Source organism: Pezoporus flaviventris, unplaced genomic scaffold, assembly GCF_033815535.1.
Source record: "Pezoporus flaviventris isolate CSIRO_AGI_PZ_B2104156 unplaced genomic scaffold, CSIRO_AGI_Pfla_v1 ptg000035l, whole genome shotgun sequence".
Lineage (NCBI taxonomy): Eukaryota > Metazoa > Chordata > Aves > Psittaciformes > Psittacidae > Pezoporus > Pezoporus flaviventris.
The window spans coordinates 2,261,037-2,284,616 of NW_026892583.1; the positions used below are offsets into that span (position 1 = coordinate 2,261,037).

A 23,580-nucleotide genomic window follows, 5' to 3' on the forward strand; every position below is an offset into this window, starting at 1 on the left:
TGTTCTGGTGTGAAGAGGACAGAAGCCCAGCCTAGAAACTTCAAGAAACATCCCATGCAAGGGGATGTCTTTGTGCTCAGTGGACCATTTCCAATAGCTTCCTTCACTTCCCACATACCACAGTTCAAGCTGCTTTGCTGTTCCCAGTGCTGTCCCTGCAAAGGGACCAAACAAGGGATCTCCATCTTCTTTTCCTCCTGCCGAGCTTTGCACAGCACCCAGTGCAGAACTACAAGCGAGGTAGCCTCTCTGGCAGCAAGGAAGGAAGAAGAGCTCTTGGCAAAGCACTGAACTCAACCTAGCCCCATCCAGGTCCCCAGGCAGTCCATACTGGCTAAAAGGGAAGCGGGATGTACATAAAGACATTCCCCACCAGGCAAGTGGCCAGGCTTACAGTGGGAGCAGCAGCATCCTTTGTTGGCTATCTCACCATCCTGCCTCCTCAGGGATTTGGTTGCAATGTGCTGGTCTTAGTTTGTGCTTTGTTCTAGCGGGTTCCGAGCCTGTGATCCCATCAGCCAGTTCCATCCTGCAAAGAAACTGGCTCTTCCCTGAGCCTGCCAGGCTCACACACCTCCCTGAGCCTTCCTCCCACTGCTCCTCACCTCCTGCAGAAGGACTGGGGATGCTGCTCCCCCCCCATTTAACCAGGCAATGCCACCAGCACCGGGTTACACACTGATTCATGCCGGTAAAATGGAAAAGGAGGAAACCCCTTTAGAACCAAAAGGGTCTAACAAAATAAACCAAAAAGAAATGAAAGTTATAATTATAATGCAAAATTACCGACACAACCCCCCCCTCCCCATAACAAAAAGCCCAGGATTTAGACTTTCTTGGGACGGCGTCCAACTTGGTAGTAATAATAAATGCTGATGAGGATGAAGAGGACTCTGCTGACCAAGAGGAGCATGGCACCGGTGGCTATCCGGCTACTCTCAACCAGGGAGACGGTAGTAACTGGAGGAGAAGGAGGGAGACAAGGCAGAGGTTGGTGGTGAAGAAACAGATGCAGACAAACAGCACAAAGCTGTTTTGTGCTGCCCTCTAACGTGGTGACTTAGCGAGGCCTGCTGAGCCTTGGGAGCACGGCAGCGTTCAGCGCAGGCTCGAACACATGAACCCAAGGCAGAGGCTCTTAACTTGATTTCACAGCCTTGAAGTTAGCCACAGACCCACAGAGCTCTAAACCCAGCCCCACATCCCAGCGGCCGCAATCTGAACAGGTCACTCAAGCCAATAGAAGTTTCCACCGTGCTCTGGTATTAACTGTGGATGCTGCGTGTTCCTGAGCTTGCTCTGTGGCTTGGCCACATCAACGCTGTTAAATATTTTACAGCTTTAGGAGCATCCACAACATGCACATAATCCATGCGCACTGAGCATCTCTCCTTTTGATTACCACTGCATAGCCCATATCTGAACCAGCTACCTTATAACACAGTTAGTGAGCTTCCAATCTACACATAAAAGAACCCCCTTCACCGTTAAATATAGATAAGCTCCCTAGAAACAAACTGAACTGTTATTCTCTGGTTTGGCAAGACTGAACATCCCCCTTTTTAGTGTAGGTTGCTGCAGTCTTATTAACCACAGGTTCTAGGCAGCCCGCTCCACAGTAAAACCAGTGATGGCTGTGAAGATCAGGGTGGTTTAGGGGAGAATAAATCCATAAATCCTAAGAGGAAGATGTTTGCCCTGTACCCGGGCACCTTTCAGTGAGCAGCCCAAAGCAGAGGCTACTCCATGGGGAGGAAAAGGGAGATGCTGTAGGGAAGATGCTCCCATGGCCAGGTTATCTTTACCTGCAGAGCAAAGGAGCCATCTCCAGCAAAAGCTGGAGACAACATGGAGACAGCCAGGGATCGGGTGCTCCTCCGGCTGCGCCAGCAAATCCCCATCAGCTGATTCCACTATGACCCCTCAGAGCCTCACCCCACAACTCCTTCAGCCTGGAGTTTACTCCATCAGACCCAAAGGCACAGTTCCAATTTCATATACAGTCCCACCAATGGTTCTCCTGCCCACTTCTCCCTCTTCCCTGCATGCTTTGGGGTACATAGCATGTACCCTCACCCTTTGCATCCTCCTCTTCCTCCCTTCTGGATGGCAGCAGCTACTCACCCAGGAACTGCACGGCAAAGTAGCAGGCCTCGGTCAGCAGGGTCCAGCGGATAATCACCTTTTCCGCCGTGTAGAGAGCATTCCACATGATGAGAGAGATGCCTGCAGAGGGGGAGCACAGCAGAGCTGCCCCAGGGGCTCAGGAAGGGGCAACCGGTGCCCAAGAGAGATGTTTCTGCCTCCCATGGATGAAGGGATAAACGGAAGGGGGGAGGGATGCAAGAAAGGAGGGAGGAAGGAATGGATGGATAGAAGTAAGAAGGAAGGTAACAAGGGATGGATGGATGGAAGAAGGAAGGTAAGAAGGGATGGATAGAAGGAAGAAGGTAAGAAGGGGTGGATGGATGGAAGGAAGGAGGAAGGTAAGAAGGGATGGATGGAAGAAAGGAGGAAGGTAACGAGGGATGGATGGAAGGAGGAAGGTAACAAGGGATGGATGGATGGAAGGAAGGAGGATGGTAACAAGGGATGGAGGAAGGAAGGAGGACGGTAACAAGGGATGGATGGAAGGAAGGAGGACGGTAACAAGGGATAGATGGAAGGAAGGAGGACGGTAACAAGGGATAGATGGAAGGAAGGAGGACGGTAACAAGGGATGGATGGAAGGAAGGAGGAAGGTAACAAGGGATGGATGGAAGGAAGGAGGACGGTAACAAGGGATGGATGGATGGAAGGAAGGAGGATGGTAACAAGGGATGGAGGAAGGAAGGAGGACGGTAACAAGGGATGGATGGAAGGAAGGAGGACGGTAACAAGGGATGGATGGAAGGAAGTAGGACGGTAACAAGGGATGGATGGAAGGAAGGAGGACGGTAACAAGGGATGGATGGAAGGAAGGAGGAAGGTAACAAGGGATGGATGGAAGGAAGGAGGAAGGTAACAAGGGATGGATGGAAGAAGGGATGAAGGGAGGGACAGACGCGCCGTGCCCGCTGCAGTCCCAGCCCCAGCCGCGAGGTGCTGCTGCAGGCTGCTGGACGGACCGGCCGACACCGGCATCCCGCAACCGCCGGCCTCAGCCCCTCCGACCCCCTCAAACCAAGCCAACCCACCCCATTGCCAGCCCCTACCTGCCCTTTGCTGCCTGCGGCTCCAAAGAGGCACGGGTGGGCACGCAGAAGGTGCAGTCCCGGTGCTGAGCTACACAAACCCCGTGTCTTGAATTCCTCCACTCGTTTACAGACCGTTTCTCTAAGCTCCCTGCACCTTCCTGTCCTTTGCTCCCCACCTGCATGGGACTCTCCCGGGATGTCATCACTTGCCCCTTCTCTCTTTCCACTCCCACAAAAAGGGTCTGCTCCCAGTTTCATCCCTGTATGGGTGCATGGGACCTTCCTGGGATGCCATTGCCTGTCTCTTCTCTCTTCCCACTCCCATGAGGAAGGTCTGGTCCCAGCTTCATCCCCAGCAGCCCACCTCTCAGTGCCCTATCTCCCAGCCCATCTCCAAGCTCCCTTTGTTGGGGCACTTGGGATACACCCCTGATACTAGGGCATGCACATCCATCCCTTCTTACCCTACCTGCAACGAGCCTGAGCCCCTCCTAGGAAAAAGCATCAGTAGCTGAGCTTTTCAAAATACCCCTAAACAATTTCTTTGCTAAGAACAGATGTTCTCCTCTCCCACTGCAGCTGTCCAGCCCTACACGGGCTTTGCCCCCTCCTGCTGATTTGGCATCACTCATCCCTTCACTCTGCATGGCAGCAGCATGCCCTGGGTACAGCAGCACAGCACTCACTGAGGAGGGCTCCTCCATAGAGCCGGATGGGAATCTTGCTGCTCGCCGGTTCCTCCTCGAAGACGGCATCGTAAAGCTGGTCAGGGAAAGCAAGCGCCTGGCAGGGGCAAGGAGAGACTCAGCAGCCTGCATTGGACATCAAAACGTGCCCTCTGGGGCAGCAGCGTTCCAGCATCAGCCTTTATGGGATTGGAGCTGCTGGCCAGGAAATGGGGAATTAAGGACATGCAAGAAATATCAGTGTCAGCTCCTGGCTTCGTGGCTGGTTTCTACAGCTGAGGGTGCTGTGCTGCGTGTGGTTTATGACTCTGCTAATGAAAACAGAGCCTGGTGATGGGAGCAAACCACCAAGGACGCTGTCGGCAAAGACATGGTGAGGGCAAAGGCCTTGCAAGAGGAAGCAGCAGCAGCAGCTGCTGGAGGCAGGGAAGGGGGATAAATGCCAAGGAGCCAGGCTGGGGCACCTCTTTCACAGCAGGGAGCTGGTGGTGCCCAGGACCACATCCCTCACTTACCATGATGGCAACCCCCGAAAACATGACGGCGGAAACCAGCTGCCAGACCCTGTGAGAGAGGGAAGAGAGGACCCGGTGTGAGCAGACCCATAACTTGTGCTTCACAAAGCATCCCTGCTGCCTGCTCCGCTGTCAGCGTTCATACTCCCACATCCCACTGTGGAGGCAACCAGGAGCCTCCCATGAGGGTATGGGCTCCCCACACACCGATAGCTCCAGCCTCAGCACACAGACCAGCCTTGGTGAGGCAGATCCAAGACCCTCTTCACCTAAGCAGAGAAAGGAAGTGACCCTGCCAATAGGACAGTGCTCAGCAGGGTCCCAGACCAGGAGCTCCTCCAGCCCCATAGAGGCCCTGTAGTCTGCAGCATCTACTGTGGGAGAAGAGGTTGAGGGCCTCAAGGTTATTTCACAGAGCCATAGAACGGCTTTGGTTTTGGAAGGGACCTTAAAGCTCATCCAGTTCCAATCCTTTCCCACGGGCAGGGACACCTTCCACCAGAGCAGCTTGCTCCAAGCCCCTGTGTCCAACCTGGCCTTGAGCACTGCCAGGGATGGGGCAACCACAGCTTCTCTGGGCACCCTGTGCCAGTGCCTCAGCACCCTCACAGGGAAGAGTTTCTGCCTAATGTCTAGACTAACTCTACTGTGGGGGAAATAAGGCAGAGCTGGGCTAGTCCTGTGGCTCTGAGAAGCCCCTGCATGGAGCAGTGATGCTGGCACAGCAGCAGAGCTGGTGGCAGCAGCCAGCGCTGTCAGGGATGCTGTGGTTCAGGGCCCTCAGATGACCCAGCTCCAAGGTAGCCCAATATCTTACCTGAGCCCCAGTGGTTCCCGGACAGCAAACTTGATTTCATTGCCCAATACTTGGCTAATCTGAAATTCAAATAGAAGACACAAGGTGACTGAGCAAACCTTTCCCCAGTCTTTAGGCTGCATTTGGAAGCCCTAAAATGCATACCTAACCCCATGTGGGAGTTTACCTCCAAGAGGGCTGGAAGAGGACATGGGATTCACCTGTGACTCCTTGGTCCCTACACCTGCCAAAGGCTGCCTTGATTTCCACCAGGAGCTGCAGCCTCTACTGCTCCTTTAGTGGATAAGCCACCTGCAGCACAGGGCTGGAGCAGGGTTAACATTATCTTGTGTATCCTCTTACCTACCTAAGTAGGGAAATGTCTCCTTCCACCCGCCACCTGCATGTCACATCCCCATAGAGAAGGATGTAGGAGCATCCATCCCACTCTCACGTGCACACTGCCTAGAGCAATGCCTGGCTACGATTACCCCAGACCACACAGATGGGAAGGCTACACCAGTGACAGGAAAAGGTACTGGGGGAGCTTTTGGAGAGCTCTGTGCTTCTCCCCACATGCAGGCAGGAGCTGGGCAATGCCCTGCCAGCATGTTCTCCAGAGTGCATCTGCGACAGGGCTCCTATGGGGACTCACCTCCAGCTCTGGTACTTCCTTGAAACAGGCTGGCTTGCCTCCAACCTCTCTTCTGAGAGGCACGGCTTAAACTGCTGCTCCAGCGTCCAGGCTGGTGGGCACTGGTGGTACAATGGTCTGATGGTACCTCGTGGGTGTCTTGGCAATGGATTAAAGCAGCCTGAGGGTCGAGCTCACCCCATTACCATTTGGGTCAGCGCCTGCGTACCCAGCAGGCTCCACAACCCATCTCTACTCAAAGACATCACTGCTTGTGCCACTTGGCCTTCACCCTCCCTTTCCAGGAGTCCCACAGAGCCCTGGTTTTGGCTACAGACATTAGATCCTAAAGCCCCCCCCCACGCCACCTCGGTTTTCCCAGGTAGAAGCTTTCTTCTCCATCATTACCACACAAGGGCTTCCCGTACCTTTGAGCGATGCACCTCGCCGTCATCATCCTCCCCGCCGACCCCCAGGATCTTGCGTGTCTTCAGCCTGCTCACCAGGTCGGTCTGGCTGTGCTTCTTCATCAGCGGCGGGGGCTGCTTCGCCGCCATGGTGGGGCCCTCGGCTGCCAGGTGGGAAGCAGTCACATGAAATTCCACGAGGATCAGGAGGAAAAGCCCAACCACGGCCGCGGAATGCTCCTGTTAGGCTGGAAGATGGGTCCTCATCGTCCCGGGGCAGGGAGCCGGCTGGCCCCGGCTAGGGGCAGCTCATCTCAAGGTGATCCTGCTGTCACCAGGATCTGCTGAGGGGGACAGGGAAGAAATATAATCAGATCAGAGTGGCTTTAGCATAGGCAGTTAGCTATAAATGCTTTTGACCTACAAAGTGTAGTTTAGCTGGGGGCTGCAGGGATAGGACAAGAGGTGATGGATTCAGACTGAAACAGGGGAGATTAATGTTAGGTATAAGGAAGAACTTTACTGTGAGGGTGGTGAAACACTGGAACAAGTTGCCCAACGAAGCTGTGAATGCTCCATCTCTGGCAGTGTTCAAGGCCAGGTTGGACAGGGGCTTGGAGGAACCTGGTGTAGTGTGAGGCATCCCTGCCTATGGGGCTAGATTGGATAAGCTTTAAGTTCTTTCCAACCTAAACCATTCTGTGATTCTATGATTCTATTCCAGCATAAGGCAGTGCCCAGCAGTACCTCTTTCTTGTTTCCCAGATGAAGGGGATTAAATGCTTCCTAGACCTGGGTAATTACAGTCATTAAGCAATGCCTTGCCTTTTGTCTTTCCCTATGCCATACATCACACCCTTCAGCTGCTATTTCAGGCCAAAGGACACAAACCTCAGCTTTTTACTCGTGTGTCCCCCCAGATACTGCGGCCCCCATTTGTCTTCATTTCATCTTGGATTAGCTGAACCCAAACACGTTTTCCTCTTTGCCACTTCACCCTCCCACACCAAGGCACGAGACACAGCTAATCCAGCCTAAGCCAGCACAGGAATCAAGCACAGTCCCAAGCCCTAGCCAAGCCTTCCCATGGCTGCCCCAGGAAGAGGCCATTTACACTCATGGTTAAAGACTTCATGAGTCTTTTGGGAGTCATAAAACAAGGTGCCAGTTATTTTGGCATGGTGCATGCAAGTGTTGTCCTGCTGCCTCGTGAGGGATTTCCCTCTTGCAGGAAACCCCTTCCCTGTGGGTGTCAACACAAGAGCGGACAGTCGTGTCTGTGAGTACCCAATATAACGCTTTCTATAAGGCAAAGCCAAGAGGTCTCACTGGGACAGTACAAAGACTGAATCCCATGATCAAGGATTTAATAAGACCCTCTCAGCAGACCATAGGCAAAATGCCTTTTAGCTACTGGAGGCTTTGCAAGTGCTTCTTTGGGATTGCAGAAGGTTTTGTTGGCTTGTGGGGTTTTTTTTGCTCTTATTCCACTCAATAACCAAGTCCTGGAAAGGCAGCTCAGAGCCAGATGCAGCAACCAGGGTCTAGAAATACTGCAGAAGTGGGACAATGGAAAACAACCACAGGTGGGAGCTGTATCTACTCATACCTCCACTCAAGCACAAGGCAAGAAGCTCCAAAAGGTAGCTACTACGTAGTAGAAAAGTTTGGATTTACCCTGTCTGGATTTTGCCAGCCCAAATAACTTGTGTGTACTCAAACCTAGATAATCTACACATAAAATCCACCCCATAAACCAAACTGATGTGTCACAAAAGACCTCTGATGTCTTTTACTACAGATCCTGTAGTGCTTTCTCCTCCTGGCAGACCCAGACTCACAAGGTTGGATGCCGAGTGGCTTCTCACCACAGCTGCTGAAACCAGAGACCTGTTGCTGTGGTATTTCTAGCCCAGCATTTTCTGACCAAAGCTCTCCAGTGCAATCCAGCCCTATTAGGACCACTCCAAGGCCATCCTACATCCTTCACCTGCCCCAACACAGCTCCTGGGACATGGGGACGACATTCCCAAGTGAAGGGCTGATGCATGGTACCCAGTGAGGACCCTCATATCCCTGTAAAGGTGCTGGGTATCTATTTGGCCACTCTCCCTCCCCTCCATGCTTTGGAGGGGAATAAAGCAAAGTCCTTCCCAAAGCCCTGCTAGCTGAGGGAACAGTCTAAGCAGCAGCATCCTTCTGGCATGGGTCACCAAAGCCCTACCAAGGGATGAGAGACCTGAGGCTTGATGGTCCTGGTAGGGCTTTGGGTGCTGAGAGTGCTGGGCTCCTTCACAATTTTCAGAAGAAAAATGAATAGCTTTAAAGCAAAGAAAGTGTCATTTCTGAAGTAATTAATTCCTAATCATACAATCACAGCATTGTCTGTATCATTAAAATGACTTTGGTTTTTCAGCACGGTGTAGTTTTAATTAAACAAACCCTTAGATATATTTTTCCTCTTCCTTTGTAACACAAATTAACTTTTCTCATTAGTGGCAAAGAATAAATTAACTGTGTAATCAGCGACTATTACTTGGTCACTTCTGGAAGGGTTATTGCCAGGTAGTTTGTATGCAGTGGCTGGAGAATGGTTATGAAATAACAATTAATGGTCATGAAATAAGCATTTCAAGACACTGGCACAGGGTGCCCAGAAAAGCTGTGGCTGCCCCATCCCTGGCAGTGCTCAAGGCCAGGTTGGATGGGGCTTGGAGCAAGCTGCTCTAGTGGAAGGTGTCCCTGCCTGTGGCAGAGATTGGAACTGGATGAGCCTTAAGGTCCTTTCCAACACAAACCCACTGATTCTTGCCAGGAAAAGCTGCTGCCTGCACCTCCTTCTCTGTCCTCATGATCAGAAATGGCAAAGGAAGGGAAGATGGGACAGGTGAAAAAGAAAACGAAAAGGAAGGAGAGAAAAGAAAGGGAGGAAAGGAAAACAAACCAAAACATCTTCATATCTAGAGAATCTGTCCTTAGGGCAAGAAGCAAAGGAAGGTGATGGAGGCTGAAGGGGGCAGGCACTCCATGACTCACCAGTGAAGACAGCAATGAACACCTCTGTGATTACAGAGGCAGTTTTGCAACTCTAATCACAGACCAAAAGATCAAAATTTGCCTTTATCAGTTGTCTCCCCAGTTACTTTCAGGGCAGGAGCTTGTGGAAATTCACCCACATCATCATTAACACTGTTCTCCCCTTAAGAATTCCCCCTAGTTTGTGGTAAACCACTGGCCAAGACCCAGGACAACACAGGCCAGATGCAAACGCCAACAAAGCAATCACTGAAGGCCATGCTGGTACATAAACCCACGCTCCTACTGTTCTATGCACAACTATGGGCATGGCCCCACAGCCAGTCCCATGTCTCATTACACCCATCTTCCTGAGAAAGAGCCAGTCTAACAAATACTGAATAGTAATGAATAATGAGCTAATGAATGCATTGGTGTGAATTCAATGACATTCAGATAGAAGATGCCAAGGATTTGAAAACATTATACTTACATTATCCTGATACAGTGACAATTTAGAGGATGTTTTCTATTAGCCTGTGTGTTTCCAAAGGGGAACCTCCACCTCCTCTTTCTCCTGAGATTCTTTCTTCCTTAATCCTATTTCTGAGCATCCCAGGGGCTGTGCAGATCAATCACCATAAACAGGCAATTCCCACTGCCTGTCACAGCTCTCAGTGATGGGCAGTGCCTGTGTGCAGTAGAAAGAGGTGCTTTCTTCCTCCAAAATCCCTTCTCATCGCAGGCTCCTTTCAGGATCTCTTCCCTTGCTCAGCTGTTCAGCATACTGCACTCAATGCTGATAGCTACTGCTTAGTGGTGCAAAGAAACCTCACTGGTGCCACAGTAATGATAGCTCAATCTCTCCCCACCTCCACAGCTCTTCCCCCAGCATCTCTGTTTCCCTCCCAGTGTCTGGAGTGAAGAGGAGCTCTGCAGCACAGGAGAGAGGAGACTCAGCCACACACAGGATGCTGCAGCAGCCAGAGCTGTGCACCCATCGAGGGATGCTTACAGCTCCTCAAGGGGGAACCAGACCCCAGTCCTGCAGGCACCTTAAATTGAGCACCTATAGCATCATGAAGCAGCATCACTCTCCCCACCTCCCACATGGTTTGGGTTGGAAGGGACCTTAAAGATCATCCAGTTCCAACCCCCTGCCATGGGCAAAAGACACTACATCAGGCTGCTCAAAACCTCATCCCACTTGGCCTTGAGCACTGCCAGGGATGGGGCATCCACATTGAGATACTTGGAGCTGGGGTTTTCCCACAGCACCGAGGCAAACTGTGTGAGGAAGTTAATTAAAGGAAATGAATGATTTCTCCCATGCCAGCACATGGCTTTGCACATCTGGGCTAGCAAAACATCTTAAACCAACCCCAGAATAATGTGCAGGTTTTGCTAGGAGGAATATACTTCTACCCATGCCCTGGCTGAGGGGGGTAAGCTCTCTACCCTGGAGAAGAGAAACTTCTCCCAAAGCAGTTTATGCATGTCAGGAAGCCTCAGAGACCTGCAGGGAATGAAACTTGATCAAGCCAAAAATAACCTGATGCTCAGGCAGTACAAAACAATTAGCACTCAGCCACCACAGCAGCACAATGCGGCTGGCACAGTCTGTACACCCAAGCAACGGGGAGACTTCAGAGTTCTCACCTGTAACAAGCCAGGTACACGGGACTCCCTTCCCACATCAACACCAGCCCTTTCCCTACAGAAGGCTCTTTGCAACACCAGCAGGAGACATTTCTTGCCAGAGGTTCATCCCCAACTCTGCTACAGCCCTGCTGCTTCCTTACGCAACTCCAACAGGCACAGGGACACTGTGTCCTCCCTATGGAAAAACCTATAAGCCCATACAGATATCCTGCTGTCTGGGTTTACACATGAGGAAAATGCAAAGCAAAATCCTTAGGTCAAAGAGCATCCTCACCGGGTGCCTCCAGACCATCTGCAGACAAAGCCCAGACCACAAAGAGCACATCCAGAGCTCACCCTGCAGATTAGATATGCCTCATGCAAGTTAGATATACCCCATGTAGGTTAGACATGCCTCATGGCCAGACATGGCTGGATGCCCTTCAACACTGGTTGTGAGCCCTGCAGAGCTGCGCATGGCCACAGAGGTGTAAGGTGGCAGCGCCCTGTGCCTACAGCAGCTCCAGCAATCACTAAGTCAAGGGATGCAGCCAGCATCGCACTAAGCAGGGGACAATGAAACCTCTGCAGCCTGATGGGGAGGAAAAGAGTTAAATTGTGCTGCTTACTCTGTTTGGAATACAGGCATAAGAGGACATCCAAAGCCTGTTCAGCCTTTCCCATGCATCCTGAACTCTCCCTAATGCCTGATTTAGAGCTTCATCCCTTGCACAGGCTTAGCCCCTGCATCCTCCTCCACGCTGCTCTATTCCCACTGCCCCCAAGCACTGCAGCTCCTGCCCACAAGCTCCCCATGGCCATAAAAACATCCTGCCCCAAGAAAGCACCTCTACTGGGACCAAGCCACAGCATCTGGGAGGTATGGCCCAGCTCAAGGATTTTACTGCCCATAGGTTTCACATTTCCTTTTGCAGGGACCACAGGAAAGTTCCTTTCCGTGTCACAGGACATGTTATATAGCAATCAAAACCTGCAAAGTGCTTGGTTTCCCCAGAACAAGGCAGAATAAACTGTGTTGCTTTACTAGCTTCTCAAAGGGGAGCTATAATTAAACACAGCAATCACACTCCTGCTCACCACCTGCAGCAATGCATCAACCCTTCCACGGCAAGCCAGGTCTCCCAGGCTTGACCTGGGGACAGAAACGCTTGTTTGCCACACACTGCATGGCTATGGCCACCAGCACACATGACACCCCACAGGGGTGGATACCTGGCCCCACTGCGGCCCCACTGCATCCCCACTGCATGGGCATGGAGGGCTCCCGACATGGGGTCAAACAGGATTCACATTTCATCCATCACACACGTGCTCATCTGCTGCTTCAGTGGCTCCCATCTGGATTATTTACATACAACACCATCCCCTCCATCATCATCCTCCTCCCCACTGCTAAAGCTTTCAGATTAGCTGACTGCAGCAATCCATCCCCCAGTGCCACCCTTGAAGCTGCTCTAGTGGAAGATGCCCCTGCAGTGGGTCAGAACTGGATGAGCTTTAAAGTCCCTTCCAACCCAAACCATTCTATGGCTCAGGGAGCCTCAGCCCGCAGCCCCTCATTGTCCCCACCATCAAGCAGTGAAGTTCCCTAGGGAGCTGGGAGGATGGAGCAAAAGGGAAATAAGACATATTGTGATCGGGTCCTGTTTGTCTTTAAGGGCATTAAATGAGAAGAATTCTTCCATTTCCCAGCTGCCTTAGGCAGGTGTTTGTGGGAGACAGTCCCAGAAGCTTAGTGGGCCATCTGTCCTGCAGATGATTGCTACAGGGAAACATTAGAAGCGAAAATAAAACCCATATGCACACATACACACACAGAACCACCAATAATCCCAGAGTAAATCAACCCTTGCTACTGGAAAAGAGCAGCTTTGAAAAGCCAGGAGAAGCCTTCAACCAAACAGGGTGATAGAGGTCAGTTTTACACTAAATCTGATGCGACCCTACATTTCATCTCTGCCTCACACCTGAGGCATGACACTGTCTCAAGAAAGTGTATGGGAAGTAACGCTCGAGCAGGGAAAAGCCCAGACCCACAAGGCTGACCCACAACACTGCTGAATACTGGCTCGTCATAGTGCAATGGGGCTTCTTGGGAGGTTGGAACTCTATGATCTTAAGGTCCTTTCCAACCCAAACCATTCTATGGTTCTATGATTCTTGGTACTTCTTCCCCCAACAACCTCAAACCTCCCCAGATTTTCTTTCCACCCTGTCCCCAAGCGTCTGATAACTTCCTTTCACAAACCTAGGAAGCTGGTACCCTTCTTTCCCAACAATCCCCCACCTATGTCCCTTTCCATAACTCAAAGGAAAACCATAAGAGATTACAATCTGGGAGATTCAGTCCCCTCAGTGACACAGGAGCACTGTACACTGTCATCGAGGCAGTGATTTCAAAGCCATTCTTGATGGATTCCCCCCTAAAAGAAGATGACCTACACCTCCAGCAACAGTATTCCTATGCCTGCAGCCCAGTAGCTTACTCAGCACAATGCAACTACTGCAACTTATAAGCTACCAATATGCCTACAACCTTGAAATGGAAGATGAAATGAGGCTGTGCTCCTCCAGCACCCCAAGAGCAGGTTCCCAACCTGTTTCATGGGTAGATTTGCAGCCTCAGCTTGAGAAGAGCTGCTGCAGGATGCCCCAGCACCATCAGCTTCTTTTTCTTCCGTTTCTATAGAAAACAAAGGGTTCCTCTTCTCCCACAGTCTGTCATGGTATGACCAGATGTGCAGTCTAGGCTCACACAAAGGGAGGGGAAAAGGGCAGACGAATACATTTGCATTAAGCAGGGAGATTGCCTTTTGGTCTAGCCAGAATATTTCCTGAGTCCCAGGCACACAGGCACTCACAGGACTCATGCCTCAGCTTGTGTAAGCAGTAAAGTTTGCTTCCATGGCACAGATGTCCTGTAAATCAGGTTTGATAGGAAATGGCTCAAGTGACCATCAATCAGCAGCTGAGTTGTCACCAACCCCCACGTTGTAAAGCATTCCCATAGTTACATCCTGTAAGAGCATATTAATTATATCTAATTTATAACTAATAATATGTTAATAAATCAAGCCTATATTATTTCACTATAAGTATACAAATAAAGGGTATGGTTTGATTCATGTGGACTGACTTTGAGTCCCATCTCTTGAGGCTGGTTACTAAAGACAACTCATGCTGCTGGAATAGACAGAATACTTTGGCATTCACCTATATTTTAGCCTCAGGGGTGAAAAGAGCCACAGGGAGCAGTCTGTTGCAGACTTCCTGCTGGGAGATGCCATTAACAGCCTTGACTTCTGCTTCTAGGTTAACCATTTATTGTGTTAGGAACCAGTGTCACCTTTCAACCCTCAGCCTTGGATCACCACTCAGGCCCATCGCTGCAGCTTGGGAACACATCCTTGCATCCTCCCGAAGCAATTTGCCAACATTAAGCCCTTCTCATTCGTATACAATTACAACTCCAGGTTTATCACTCCCCTGTGGCTCTTTAAGCTTGAAATAAGCACAGGCACGCAGACAAGCTCGGGAAGTTGCTTAGCAAAAACACGATGGAGAAGGCCTCCCAACAAAACACATACTTCAACCACTTGGTAGCCTATCCCCAAGTGGCAAAAATCTCCCTCTGACACCTTGGAGGTTTCTATAGCAACAGGTTAAGGCTAAAAATGTTAGATGCAAAATTCCCCCGTGCTGGGCAGACAGGAGCTGGGGAGGACAGATTTAGAAGGGAAACTTCTAAATAGCTGCTGACAGAGCTAGCACAGGCTCTGCTAACTCATGAGTCGGTGGTGAAACAGCGTAAAAGAAATTCCTAGCAACCTGCTAGCAGTGCAGGTACACAGGGATGTGTCTATGGAGCACCAGCCTGAAGCATCCCCCAGAGCCACAGCATCCCCCAGAATAAGGAGGAGCCACAAGTATCCTGCATCGCAGCACTTGGAAGTGGAAAGAGCTGTTTTCAGGAGCAGAATTACAGCCCAGCATCCAGAGTAGGAAGCCTGAAAGCCAAAATACTTGGCTTATAGGATAATAATACTTGGATTATAGGTTTGATAGTGCTGCTGCCTCTCCATGCAATGGAGACGGGGTCATTTAACTGCTCATACCTCTGGTTTCCCAATTGTATATGAAAAGAAAAACTACCACCCAACTTCATACTCATGTTCAGCAGGTATTTAACATTTCAAAGGTGACTGCCGAAGCACCATATCCCACCAGTGCTGACTGCATGGTTGTGATACCCTGTCCTGCTGAGGAAGGCTATGGACTCCTGTGCAGCACTCGGTTCATTACACACTATGTGTCAGAGGCAGAAATGCCCTTACTGGCATTTTCCCGAGTAACAGCCAGCTTAGCATGACATCTGTTCTATATCTGTCTGTATTTTGTACCTATCTGTATTCCCTGCTGGCAGGAGAAAGCACTTTGGAAACATTGGGGTGAACCTCACATCAGCATCGCCTTTGCTCCCCCTGGTCAGGCTCAACCCACAGCATAAAACCCAAGCAGCCACAGTTCAGTGCGGTGCAACACAGGGCAGAGGCAACTGAGAACCACCATGGTTCTCAAGCCAAACAGTCCTGAAGGACCCGCAGGCTCTCACCACACACCCTGCAGGAGCTCACACCAACCCGACCTTGCTTTTAGTTGCTGCTGAGTCAGGGGAAAGCGCTCCGCGTGCATGAGCGTACGTGTATGTGCACGTCTGCTTATGCATGAGCTGTCAACCCAGCGCGGATCAACAAGGCTCTCTGAATTCCCCCACTGTGAAGTGTGTGACATTTAATCTCAGCCCTCCTTTTAGGATTTCATAATGCACATTATCAGCAAACGGGGACTCTGCACACAAGTACCCCTCAGAAAGCTTTCAGCACAGAAAGGATATAATATCTAGGAGATTGAAAAAGACAATGCCTCCCCTGCCTGAGAGGTTCTCCAGCTTCCACAAAAGGCCAGTGCATGTGGACTGTGAGGATCACACACAGAGCCTGTCCCCACCCCATAATAAGAGCATTTCAGAGGTGGAGAGTGATGCATGGAAGCAGCAACTATAACATGAACCTATAGCTGTCCTTACCTCCCTCTTTTTGGCTCCCTGGGGTATAGGCAGGCCGAGCCATCCCCCAGAGGTGCCTATTTTAGGTGTCATGGTTTAAGCGTCATCTTGCAGATAGCATGCATCATCTCCTGCAATGGCTTACCTCTTTCCATAGATAACAGGAGGAGCCTAGATGAGTGAGACTGGGGCTTTGATTGCTTTTATATGGATGGACAGGGCAGGTTCTTGATCCCCACAGTCAGCTTTTCGGTACTCAATCCTAGGCAAACACTGCACCACTTTTGCCCATCCTCACAACACGGAATCACACTTTGGGATTATAAAAAACCCTAGATAGCAACCTGCAAGGAAAGGGGTTCCCTTCTCTTCTGTTAGGCATGGAGAAGGTATGTCCTAAGTGACTCTTAGTCACAGCCACAAAGGATGCACATCAGCCTAAGGATCTAAAGCAAGAATTCTCTTCTTATAGCAGAGAGGTGACAAATGGGTGGATGTCAGTGCATGGCATCAATAGCCTTGGTGGTAGGAATAGCCTTGAGAAGAACTGAGAGGACCCACAGTCATCTCTCCTGGTGATAAGAGAAGCCTTAGGAAAACAAGGATAAAGCCACCAAGGACTAGTCCTCCTCCCTGCCTTTGTTTGACTCCTCAGGGACAAGGAGGCAACAGGAACACCCAGGAAACAAAGTGCTAACAGCAGCAGCACTGGCAAATCAGAGTCTCAAGAAACCAGTGTTTCCAGATGCCCCATCTCTACGATCAAGGGTTATTTAAGGACCTTCCCTTGGTTCCACACTTTTAAGTCTCAGATACTCAGATAACAGCAAGCTCCAGCACTATTAGCATCATACAGCAGTGTGTGTATACACACACACAGTGCTTTGCTGCTGTGTATATCTCTCTATATACATGTCTATCAGCAAGCATATAGCTCAGCCTCCCGCTTAAAAGAGCTCATGGCACAGAAGTGTCAGGGTTTAGTCAACACTTTCCCCATTACTTTACCTGTAATGACATTCTGTGCAGCCGTGGCTCTGGGGGTTGCAGGCTTGTCTCTTCTCCCTCGTGTTCTTTGCAAACACAAATGACAGGCACTTGGTTTGCATGGTGATGTGATGCAGGGAATAAATTGGCTGGAGGGTATAAGCTCAACTGCTTTATTATACCTCCAACCATCAACCCTCAGTGCATCCTGCTTGCCCAGAGGTTTAAGCAGTGGACACTGACACAGCTCACACAAGGGACTTGTTGAATAAGTGATGTGCAGCACCAGAGGGTTTACCAGCAGGCAAGGCAATATCACAGTCATACATCCCACTGAACAAACAGTTGCACTGGGCAAGGCAATGGGGAAGGAGGTGGGATGATGCAGTATAGGTGCCTGCTCTTCGGAAGCACACCAGGTCTTACAGAGCCCCCATCAGCAATGCTGGTATTAAACAGCTACATTTTATTCTCACTTACCATGAAAACAACCTGGGAATGTGCCGACAGATGGTCTAAAATCTTCAAACCTGTTTGGCACAGACTTTGACTCCTGACACATTTCCACTTTCTATGAAGCAGTGTTTGGAGCTATTTATTACTATTAAGCAGCTTCTACGGTAACTTTTTTCCCAGGCCACAAAGAAGATTTTGGTGAAAAACCAGTACCACCCAGTTCCCCTGGACCCAGTATCGCAGGGTTTGAGTTTTCCTCCTCCCCTCTGTGAGGACACAGCTTGCATTGAGCTGGGCTTGTTCAGCCTAGAGAAGAGAGGATTCCAGGGAGACCTTAAAGCAGCTTCCAATACCTGAAGGGGCTGACAAGAAACCTGGAGAGGGGCTTTTTACAGGGCCTGTAGTGACAGGACAAGAGGGAATGGCTTTAACCTGCCAGAGGGGAGATTGAGATGAGCTCTTAGGCAGAAGCTCTTCCCTGTGAGGGTGCTGAGGCACTGGCACAGGGTGCCCAGAGAAGCTGTGGCTGCCCCATCCCTTGGACGGGCCTTGGAGCAAGCTGCTCTAGTGGAAGGTGCCCCTGCCCATGGCAGGGGTTGGAGCTGGATGGGATTTAAACTCCCTTCCAATACAAACTATTCTGGGATTCTATGATTTCTACCTCCTGGGTATAACACCAAGCATTTACCAAGAATGGTTTGCCAAGCAACTGACAGTGAACGTCAACAGAAGGATTCAGAGGGACTTAAAACCATGAACCTTTAAGATACCTTGTTTCCTAAGAGAATAGCTCGCTTCCTGGAACTCCTTTGCTGCTGGCAATATGTCCCCCCATTTCTATAACAGGCTCCTGTTATAGCATGCCTGCACCCAGGCTGTGCCCAAGCCATCGCCCATGTATCTTGTTACCAGCAACACCATACAGGGACCAGTGAGGATGCTGCCTACACCACAGAATCCCAGACTGGCTTGGGTTGGAAGGGACCTTAAAGCTCATCCAGTTCTAACCCCTGCCACGGGCAGGGACACCTTCCACTAGAGCAGCTTGCTCCAAGCCCCTGTGTCCAACCTGGCCTTGAGCACTGCCAGGGATGGGGCAGCCACAGCTTCTCTGAGCACCCTGCGCCAGCGCCTCAGCACCCTCACAGGGAAGAGCTTCTGCCTTATATCCAATCTTAATCTCCCTTGTGTCGATTTAAACCCCAGCAGGGTCTGGAGTGATTTTAGGGCTCAGCAGTGGTATCCCCAAAATATCCTCTGCCAGCTGGAAAAGCTTTTTAAGTCTTTCCACAACCACAACCAACCAGACACCAGGGGTTTGTATTTCACTTGTGTAAGATGGCACCACCACGAAAGAGCGCTCCTGCTGCCCTCACAGGTCACTGAATGAAAGCATACTTAGACAAAAACACCAGCTGAGTCACCCACAATAGTTTCCTGGAGACTTGTAGGGTTTCTCTATAGGTCTGGCTGCTGACACAACCTCTAACTGTTGACTTTCTCAACCCAGGCAGGATACAGCCGAAAACAAGAGGGGCTGCAAGTCTTTGTGTGCTGCTCTGCCTGCACCTGCCTTCCTCCTGCCCCTCTGGGCTAGCAGTTGAAGTCCTGCCTGATTTCAATAAGAAAAGGAGGGATTTCTCCCTCCGAATGCAGCGGCAGGCAGCTGCCAAGGGGATGATGTGCTAATCTCCCTATGAAACACAGAATCCCTTCAAACAATGAGGTTGTCGGTGGGCAGCGTTATCAGTCACTCCTCTGCGCGCATCTCGGGCTACATCAACTCCTACTGCTAATGCCGCTCCCCAGGAGACCGGACTACAGAATCACTCTGATTTATTTCTGCCTGCTTCTCGCCCCATGCTCTCCTCCTCGCCTTTGACTTAAATTGTCTGACTCCGAATCCCTAACAAAAACTCCTAGGAAGCTCTGCAGCAATGGAGCCAGCTACCAGTCCGTACACTCAAGCTTCTGATTCGGGCCCTATAGGTTCACCACCAGCATCAACAGAGGCCTCTCACCTTTAGCATTAAACCCATCTATGACTGTTTTCTTATTTCCCTGCTTTGGCAGCAAATCTTTCCCCCCTCCTCCTCACAACTACAGTGGTTGTTGGTATAAATCTGGTCTAGAGCTTTCTTCCAGACTGTGGATTTAGAAATCCTCTGGGATGTCCAAAATGATGATCCCGTGATACCCTCTAGGTCCTTGGTTTTGCCCTGTAAGATAGACTGGATAAGGGTCCAACCAAAGCCTGGTAGAGATGGGTCAAGTACAGCCTAGGCAAGGATTTCCCCATCAAAACCAATGCATAAACGTGCTCAGTAAAGTCCCTATTTTGCATACAGAGGGATAGAAAGACGTTCAGGGATTTAGCTAACTGATGAGGGGGAGAAATGTACCACACTGTGAAGCCCAGATGGAAAGTTTGCTGCTAGGGTTTTAGCTATAGCACTGGCTACTGTGCGGTAGGTTATTCAGCAAGACCCTGTGAATCTCCCAGTCTCATTGTCTCCATCTGTCATTGGGGTCAGTCACACTCACCAGCACCACAGATGGGCACCGAAACACTCCATGATGTATTAACCCTTGCAGATCACATAAAGCTTCAAACAGCAGAAAACCAAGAGGGCCAGAGAGTCATTTGTCATTTCCCTTTGTGTCTGAACCATTCAAGTATCTTTGGTTATAGCTGGGTTTCTCTTTATGAACATCTTTCAGCTTCTTGCATAAAAACACTTCAACCATGGAGTGAGCTCGTGCTAGCGTGCGATCCCCAGACAGAGCCAAACCCCTGTTTTCCAAGGGAAGGCAGGAAGCAATGTGAACACCTGCTCAACCCTTAAGTATTGTTCTTCGTGGTTTGGAGAAAGTCCCAATACATGTGGGGGCCAGCGTTGGGTCTTTTCCTCCCAAACCTTGTTTTCACATCCCTACGTCAAAAACACAAAACCCTGAAGGTCTGCTTTCTATAAAAAATGTTCCAATAGTGCCAAGGTCACCAAACCCTTCCCCCTGGAGCCAGGCCAGGAGCAGAACATAAACAATCTCAACATCTTTCTGGTGCACGTGTGCTGTTTTCTTCCTGTGCAAGGGGAAGGCTTGAAACCAAACCCATAGCACTAAGAAGAAATACTCCTCCACTTCATGGTCCCATTGGTCTCTTCCCACTCTTGACAGCCCAGGAGAGCACCTAGGTCAATATGAAGCCTCCTGGGCAGCTCACAGAAGGAGATGCTCTTGTGTTCTAACAGCATTTAGCCATTCTCATTAGAAATCTGGGGACCTATTGGGCTGGGACCAAGCACACACACAGCAAGGAACATGTCACGATGCAAACAGCTCAAAGTGATGCTTGGAACTGGCTTGTGGAACCATCCCTCCCAGCCCCAGCCCCTGCTATTGAACACTCTGACCTTCAGGGAGCTGCAGGACAAGTGAACACCAGCTGCAGATGTACTCTGGGCATTTTGCACACTTCAGCACTCGATGCTCACTGAGAACAATAGGAAAACGTTTCCCTTTGGATCAGGCCCCAGCCTCCGAGCAGCTCTGAATAGACAAAAAGCCTGAGGGCAGAGCATCTCTGTGGTTTATTATCAATGGCCACCACGAGCCCCGCCTCGATGTCCATCTGTGGAGATGCTCTCGTGCTCCCATCTCTCTACAATAAATCCTCACACAGACCCACAAGCAGAAGGGATCAACTTCTCCTGACACTGTATGACAGACATCACCTCCACCGCCCCAGAGAAAAGCCCCCTCAACCTTGCTCTGCACAGCAGACAAAGAGCAAGAACACACGGACACATTCTAAAGCAACCAAGTCCCACTTTGCCATCAGTACCCAGCCCCTGTCTGCTGAGGGCACCAGGACACTGCATGTTCGTGGTGTCCCTCACAATGTGCATGCATCAGGTGTATTTATGCAACCCAGCTGAGATATGGTTAGGGCTAGTTGAGGCGCCTTCATGCTTAGTCTTAGCTCTTGCTTAATTTTGGGTTTCACTAAAACCTAAGAAAACTTTATCCCAATGGAAACTCCCCTTCCTGAACAGTAACTACTATTTATTTGTTTAAAAAGCACTTTCCTCATCCACAGACTGTTATTCAGCAGCTTCTGCTTTAGTGCAAATAGAGTTACTAAGCAAGTTATTTATGCCAAGTCCAGAATAGCCAGTGCTCTTGCATACTCTGTAGTTTCTCATGGCTCAGCTGTACTGGTGGTAGCCCTAATGTCAACAAGGGCTTTGGTTGCTGCTGGCATTTGTAACTGCCAGCCTCTGCAGACAGAGGAGATGGATTAAATGGTACCCATTTAAGTACTTGGAGCTCGGGCTTTGCTGGCCCTGTCTCTTGAGCAGCTGTGAGAAGGACAGGGACATTGCTCATGTAAGGGAAAGACTCCACGCAGTCCAGCCCTATGCAGTGCAGTGGCAGGGCAAGGAGCACACGCTGAATCACAGAATGATTTGGGTTGGAAAGGACCTTAAGATCATCCAGTTCCAACCTCTTGCCATGGGCTGCTTCTTCCTCAGCCTGGTTTGCTCAGAGCTGCACTCACCAGGAAAGCCCTAAAGCTGCTGCTGCTCTAGACAGAGCAATGCACTTGATCAGCAGAGATAAAAGTAGCATCTCATTGTGCAGGGACACGCGAGTGCCCGGGCAGGGATGCAAAGCCTGCTGAGAGCTGCCTCTTCTCACCTTCCCCTTCTGGGATGGCCAGGGCTTGTCCCATCTCCTCTCCCCAGCTCACTCTTGCATCACAGCTCCCATGCATCCCTCTCCCTTCATGCCCTTCCAAGTTCCAGCCTCTCCCCCATGGCCAAGCCCTCCCTGCAGCCAGCACTCCCCAGGGATACATCCCATGGGAGCGCAGCCGGCCAGCCTCCCTCATCCCAGTCCCAAGGGACTCAGCCATCGAGACTGACTTCCCAGCCTCCCCATTCAGCCGCCCGTTTGGGGACCACAGTCTTTCCTCCTGTGGCTTTTCCCGAGCAAGCAGTTGAAGGATAAGCACTTCCAGGAAGGCAGCGGCACGGGACTCCCTTGGAGTGGAGCGACAGCCACAAAGCTCCCAGCCAAGGCACCCCCCCGCACATCACCTCATGGCTACGGTCCCCCCGTGCCGCCGGGTACCCTGCCACCCTCCCACCGGGATGCAGCGCTCCACCACCTCCTCCTCCTCCTCCTTCACTCATCCCACACGGACCGCGCACGGCCAGGACGGAGAACACAGTCCCGCTGCAGCCGTGCTCGGGCAACACACGGGCTGCTCCCACCGTCCATCTATCCATCCATCCATCCATCCATCCATCCATCCATCCATCCATCCATCCATCCATCCATCCATCCATCCATCCCGACACCGCGGAGCCACCTCCGAGGGACACGACGGGGTCCGCGCCCCCGAAACCCCCCGTTACGGAGACGCCGTCGGGCGGCGCGGGGGGCAGCGCACGGTACTCACCGCCCTAATGCACGTCCCACCGACGGCAGCAGCAGCGCGGGGGGGGGGGGGGGGGGTCCGTCCCCAGGTCTCGTTGCGGCTACCCCATGGGCGAAGCGATCCAGACTGAGCCCGGCCCCGCTCGGCACCGCCTTTACCGCGCCCGCCCGCCCCGCCCGGGCCGGCCCACAGCGGGCGGGACCCACCGCTGCCACCGCCCGACGGGGCGGCCCCGTGGGGAAGCAGCGGATGCGTGCGCGGCAGGGGATGGGTGCGCGTTACCTGCGGGTTCCGTGCGGGTTACGCGGGGGAACAAAAAGCAGAGGCCAACGGCCTTGGGAGGGAAGGAGGGAAGAACGGGGGGGGGGGGGTGTGTGGGAATCAATCGTTAACGTGGAGCAACAAAAGGCTGGGAAGGAGCCAGAGGGGTGTTTCACCTCCGTGTGTTCAAGAGGGTCTGGGGGAAGAGGGATTGCCCCAGTCCTTCCCTGCAATACAAACGGGGCTTCGGACATTCTGGTTACGGGTGCGTGGTGTTGAGCACTGTTACACAATTCCCTGTGATGGGCGAAAGAGAATAAACGTGGGCACAGGGAAACAGACTTGTTTTATCCAAGTGAGCTGGTGCGGGGGAAGAGCCTGGCTTTGGTTCTGCAGGGGAGCTGCAGGGTCGGCTGTCCCCCTCATCCTCAACCAGAGCCTGTCTTGGTGTGGGGCTCACATCACTGCATC

General features: G+C 51.2%; 1 protein-coding gene and 1 long non-coding RNA gene across 4 annotated transcripts in view; one reads left to right on the forward strand and one right to left on the reverse strand.

Annotated features, from left to right (window-relative positions):
- Positions 1–23,580, forward strand: part of LOC133273736 (uncharacterized) — a 589,959-nt gene that overhangs the window by 207,344 nt on the left and 359,035 nt on the right. The window lies entirely within an intron of this gene.
- On the reverse strand, positions 802–22,905 carry TP53I11 (tumor protein p53 inducible protein 11). Of its 3 annotated transcripts, none has more exons than XM_061462217.1 (7): positions 22,870–22,905; positions 6,236–6,555; positions 5,195–5,253; positions 4,378–4,426; positions 3,863–3,959; positions 2,125–2,226; positions 802–960 (listed from the first exon to the last, which is right to left on the reverse strand). In XM_061462217.1, exons 2-7 carry the CDS (start codon positions 6,362–6,364, stop codon positions 827–829), a joined length of 570 nt encoding a protein of 189 aa, XP_061318201.1. In that variant the 5' UTR covers positions 6,365–6,555; positions 22,870–22,905; the 3' UTR covers positions 802–826. The 3 variants fall into 3 exon arrangements, with proteins under 3 accessions (XP_061318201.1, XP_061318200.1, XP_061318199.1); XM_061462216.1 differs by having other exon boundaries at positions 6,236–6,558; XM_061462215.1 differs by lacking the exon at positions 22,870–22,905 and adding an exon at positions 9,723–10,069 and having other exon boundaries at positions 6,236–6,558.

Bases quoted from the DNA above. Each gene is read 5' to 3' on its own strand.
- TP53I11 (XM_061462217.1), bottom strand. From the start codon at position 6,364: ATGGCGGCGAAGCAGCCCCCGCCGCTGATGAAGAAGCACAGCCAGACC. The intron at 5,254-6,235 runs GTACGGGAAGCC...TTTGAATTTCAG, and splicing joins GCGAGGTGCATCGCTCAAAG to ATTAGCCAAGTATTGGGCAA. The intron at 4,427-5,194 runs GTAAGATATTGG...CCTCTCTCACAG, and splicing joins CGGGAACCACTGGGGCTCAG to GGTCTGGCAGCTGGTTTCCG.